The 5,465-nt window shown below is 44.5% G+C and overlaps 1 protein-coding gene across 1 annotated transcript in view; it reads right to left on the bottom strand.

Moving 5' to 3' along the window:
• LOC109957375 (ephexin-1-like) overlaps window positions 1-5,465 on the bottom strand; it is a 37,310-nt gene that overhangs the window by 26,379 nt on the left and 5,466 nt on the right. The window contains 2 exon segments of the mRNA XM_020595224.1: window positions 4,867-5,019; window positions 5,145-5,305. Of these exon segments, the coding sequence (XP_020450880.1) occupies window positions 4,867-5,019; window positions 5,145-5,305 (314 nt within the window).

Below are 5,465 nucleotides of genomic sequence, written 5' to 3'. Positions count from 1 at the left end.
CCAGCAGGTTAGGTTCACAGAGTAAGTTGCCATAGTAACTGACTCTGAGTTTAGATTACCTCTCTTTTTGAAACGGGTTTAACTTACCCCGCTTTCATGGGTTTAAGTTACCTCCGTTTCTGGAACCGAAAACTCAGAGTTTTCCTCATTTCGGGGTTAACAAACTCAGAGTTTCAACAAAACCTCCTTCTTGAAACGGGCCCCAGGCCAATAAATCTGATTCTGATTCTAAAAGTAAACAAAAACAAAACCATGATGACACGACTAAAGGTCTGGTGCTAATGTCCTGATTTTGTTTTAAATGGAAAAAAAAAAGATCACAGTGAAGTGTTTCACAAAAAATTAAAACACTGATTGGAGCCTGCCATTCCATAATACAGATTGAGTTAATCTGTGGTCATAGGAGAAACAGCTTTGGTGACAATTTACAATACAAAAATGACTATTTCTGTACCTCTGTTAGTGAATGTGAAGTAGGTCAAGGTTAAAGTGTTTATTTGTCATATCCCTGTACAATGAAATTCTCACTTTGCCATCCGCATGAGTGCCACATAAAACAGATGAAATATAAAACGAAATATAAAGTAGATGAGCTATAACATTTAAATAGGCAGTAAAATCACAAATCTAAGGCACTTTAAAGCAGCAAGTGAAGGAAGCAAATAAAAATACAACAAGAACACAATATAATGCAGAGAGAATATATGCTACGTGGGAGCCGTGAAGTGCAAATACTCAACAATGAGTATGCAACTATGCATGTGCAAAATGAGTGTGTAAACAGTACAGATAGAGTTACATGAGGTAGATCCTGACTCATCTGTTGAGGAGTATGATGGGAGTTGGAAAGAAAGAGTTTTTCAGTCTAGAAGTCCTGCATTTCACACTTCTGAGCCTCCGACGGGAGGGCAGGGGTAAAATAAAAAATACACTAAACAAAATAAAACAAACAAGACAGGCTGTGCAAAATTGTTCATGTTCATCAGCATCTTTATGATAGGGCAAATGCAGGCCTGTTGTTTTTCCTTTACCAGCAACAGTTTAACAGAAGCAAAAGAATTTGTTCCTCTTTGGCAACCATTTTTGTTTCTGCTGGATAAATCACGTGACCTGATTAAGACCATGAGCCGGTGACTTTTGCTCCCTTTGGGAGGTGTATCACATCTACCAAGCTGGGGAGGCAACAGTGGTGCGGTGGTAGAGCAGTCGTCTCCCAACCAGAAGGTTGAAGATTTGAATCTCGGTGCCGGCAGTCCACGTGTCAAAGTGTCCTTGGGCAAGACAATGAACCCCCCATTGCTCCCGATGGTTAGAGCCGTCGGTTGAGGTGGCGCCGCAGATGGCTGCCATCGCTTCTATACCAGAAACAAATTCCTTGTGTGTAACATACTTGGCCAATAAAGGTGATTATCCTTATCCCAGCCTCCTCAGGAAGTACAGCTGCCATTGGACCTGCTTGACCAGCTGTTTGGTGTTAAGTGTCCAAGTGAGGTCCTCACTGATGTGGACGCCCAAGTATTTGAAGCTGCTCACCCCTTCAAGCCCCCGGAAGAACAGTGTCCGATGAGATCTCCTCTCCTTCCTCACGTCCACTATCATCTCCTTCATCTTGTCCATGTTCAGGCTAAGATTACTGTCCTTGCACCATGACACCAGACCAGCCACCTCCCTCCTGTAGGCTGCTTCGTCCCTGCCAGTGATGCAACCAATCACCTATCCGCAAACTTTAGGATGATGTTGTCTTTGTGGGAGGTGACAGTCTGGGGTGAACAGGGTTCCAATCCTGACAGTCTGGGGCCTGCCAGTCAGAAAGTCCAGGAGCCAGTCACAGAGGGTGGGGTGCAGACCCAGTGTGGACAGTTTGTGCGTGAGTTTGTGGGGGATAACTGTGCTGAAGGCAGAGTGGTAGTCAATGAAGAGTATCCTGATGTAGGAGAGTTTGCTGAGAGTCGCAGAGGCAGAAAGGGAATAGTGGAGGGCAGCCGTGATAGCATCTGAGGTGGCCCTATTGGGCCAGTAGGCATACTGCAGGGAATCCAGAGTGTCTAGTATACTGCTCTGGATGTGGGCTAGCATCACTCTCTCAAAACATGTCATAATGATTGGGGTGAGTGTCACTGGCCTGTAGTCGTTCAGGCGGGTGACCGGGCTTTTCTTGGGAAGGGGGACGATGGTTGTGGTCTTAAAGCAGGTGGGAACGATGCTCTGGCTGAGGGAGAGATTGAAGATGGTGGTGAGAACATCAGCCAGCTCGCTGGCACATGCGCTGAGAGCCCTCCCAGGGATGTTTCCCAGTCCTGCTGCTTTGCAGGGGTCGATCTTCCTCAGGACTTTGTGTACCTGGTCTGGTGAGACAGTTAGTGGAGGGGAGGTGGGGGGTTGGGCGGTCCAGGTGTGTGCATGCTTCCTCTCTGTGCTGTAGCAGGAGGTCTCAAAGTGGGTGTAGAAGGTGTTGAGATCATCCGGCAGACTGTCTGTGGAGCTAATGATGCTGGTGGTGGTCCTTTAGTCTGTGATGTTCTACAGGCCTAGTCACATTCGTCCGGAGTCAGCAGTAGAATAGAAGCCATTCAGCTTCTCTCTGTACTGCCTCTTGGCCGCTGTGATGGCTTTCCTCAGTCTGTTGCCTGATCAAAATGCATGAGAGCAAGCATACAGCATGTGGCATACCTAACTGTTTATCCAGGGTTTCCGGTTAGGAAACCTCCTGACCTGTATGGTGGGCTTGATGTTGTCAATACAGGTACTAATGTACCCGGTCACATACTCAGCATAGTCCTGTACGCTGACAGAAAAGTCAATAGAGGTAGCTGCAGCTTTAAACACATCCCAGTCTGTCTGGGCAAAACAGTCCTGCAGGGTGCCTTCAGTCTCTGGGGTCCAGAGTTTTGTTTGGTGACAGGGTTTGTTTGTTTCAGTCTTTGTCTGTAACCTGGATACAGGAACAAAGAAATGTGGTCGAGCGTCCGAGGTGGGGGCGGGGTGCAGCCCTGTATGCACCACGTATGTTACTGTAAACATGATCCAGAGTGTTCTTGCCCCAGGTGGGAATGTTCACATGTTGGTAATATTTGGGAAGTACAGTTCTTAAATTGCACTGGTTAAAGTCGCCTGCAGCAATAAATATAGCGTCGGGGTGTGCTGTCTCTAGCGCGTTGATGGCATCACAGAGTTTGCTGAGAGTCGCAGAGGCATTAGCTCTTGGGCTAACATACGCAGCAGCCAGAAACACAGCACTATGCTCTCTTGCTAGATAATAGGGCCAGCATTTCAGCAATAAAAACTCCACTTCTGGCGAACAGTGCTTATAAACAGTCCGAACATCTCCACACCACGAGTTATTGATAAACACACACCGCCTCTTTTTACCTTTCCTGAAGCAGCAGTGCAGTCTCCCCGATGTACAGAGTCGGTCTGTAGCTTAATCACAGACTCTGGGATTTTGTCAGAAAGCCAAGTCTCGGTGAGAATTTGAGCACAGCATTCTCTGATTTCCCGTTGCATTGTAATCCTAGCTCTTAACTCATCCAATTTGTTTTCCAGAGACTGTATGTTAGCTAGGAAGAGGCCGGGTAGTGGCGGTCAGGTATTGTGAGCTTTTAGCCTAGCATGGAGCCCTCCTCTCTTGCCCTGACTGTGTCTCCGGATCACTGTCCTGGGGTCAGCCTGCTTGCTCGTGCCTGGTGTTTCGGGAGCCCCCCGGGGGTGATGGTGGTTGTTGTTGTTGTTGTTGCGAACAATGAGTTGTAGCTCTGGTGGTATGAAACCGGTAAATTCCTAGTGGCTGTGTGAGGCAGCGATATCTATCAATATCAATATCTAGCAATGCCTGTCTGTTGTATGTTAGCAGTGCATGACATTTGTGCACTGCAGAAAGAGTAAAAAAACACACAAAAAAAGAAAAAAATATAGAAAAAGCCGGCATTCGGAAGTGTCACACTCAAACACGTCTGCCTCGAGGGGCACCATGATAAGAGAGCAAATCGTTTTTGCTTTATGATATGCAACCTGGAAATAATCTGTCCTGGAATGAATAGCAGTGCAAAACTCTTAAGAATCTATCAGTTTGCATGTGAAAGAAACAGCAACAATTGAGAAAGAAAGAAAACAGCTGTTCTCCTCCCAAGTAACACAATAGTTAGTCACTGGGTTTTGGCAAAGTTTTGTCATGTGCTTCCTAAACTGATATAACTAACATTTCTACATTGCAGCTCAGCCACTGATGTGATTGTATGCGCCACATACTTAGGCTTGGCCCTCCTAATACTCTTGTGAGTGTGATCAAACCAGCTGATAAAATATGAGTTAAAATAATCATAGGCCTTATGATTTGTAGAACATATTTCATTTTAAAACAACCAGCAGGTCTCAAAGGTTTCTTTAGATCCTGGCATTTAGTGTCTGCCTTCTGACGTAGCCTTACTCTCCTCTGCACTGCGTGGGAACTCTACTCAGGTATGTGTGGTTGGTGAAGAGGGACATACGCATTATATTCATAGTCAACCACACCCTGCACACCACATTTGTCATGACCAAAAACAAACCTGTTCTCTTCTGAAAAGAGATGAGCTGACAACGTTCACACTAACATAAAAAACAACAATGTATGAGGGATTATTCTCTTATTCTGTCTCATGGGTCTCTTTCTCTTTAGTCAAGCAGGCCACAGTACTGTTGAAAGCACTGGCCTGATATTTACTGCTTTCAAAAGATGAAAATACTGAACAGTAACAAAAAAAAACAATTCACACATTTGGATAAACCAGTTCCATCTGATTCAACAAGAAATGGTTACCTGACTCACAATAGTAAAAGAATCAGGAATATTATACATTGCAACACATATTTATAAAAATAGGTACTCACAAAATGCGTCTGTAGTTCTGCTCCTGGTATACCTGGTTAGTGACGTATTTGATGAAGACGCTGAAATGTTCTGCAGCATGGTAATAAACAATGTCACACACATCAGAAATCAAAATAGACTTCTCAATTCGATGCTCAAGATCCATCAAGAACCTGAAAACACAAAGAAACCATCATTCAGGGATTTCAAGCTTGTTTGCTGTGCTGCAACTTTGCATTTGATGTATGATCACACTTTAATTATGAACTGATTTGTGTTACTCAAGACCCTGTCCTACCTTTCACTGGTTTTCATGACTTCCTCGATGTTGGAGAAGAGAAAATGCATGTCGGACTGGCTGAGAGTGTTGGTTAAACCAGGGTTTCGTAGGAAGTGAGTCTCTAAAACTTCCATGCTCTTATAGTAGGATGCCTCTGAGGTAACAAGCTCAAACATGGTCTAAACAGAAAAGCAAATCATAAAGCTACATTAATACTGACTGGGGATCCTTACATTCACTGAGCAGTTGATGTGCTGTAGTTCTGTTGAAATGTGTTATCCTGCTGCCACAGCCTTTTCTTTTCTTTTTTTTTTTTTTGTTTTGATTTGATTTGATTTG

This window comes from Monopterus albus, unplaced genomic scaffold (genome assembly GCF_001952655.1).
Source record: "Monopterus albus unplaced genomic scaffold, M_albus_1.0 scaffold26.1, whole genome shotgun sequence".
In the NCBI taxonomy this organism is placed as follows: domain Eukaryota; kingdom Metazoa; phylum Chordata; class Actinopteri; order Synbranchiformes; family Synbranchidae; genus Monopterus; species Monopterus albus.
Note: the sequence above shows the minus strand (reverse complement) of the source record. Positions and strands in the feature narration are given on the sequence as shown.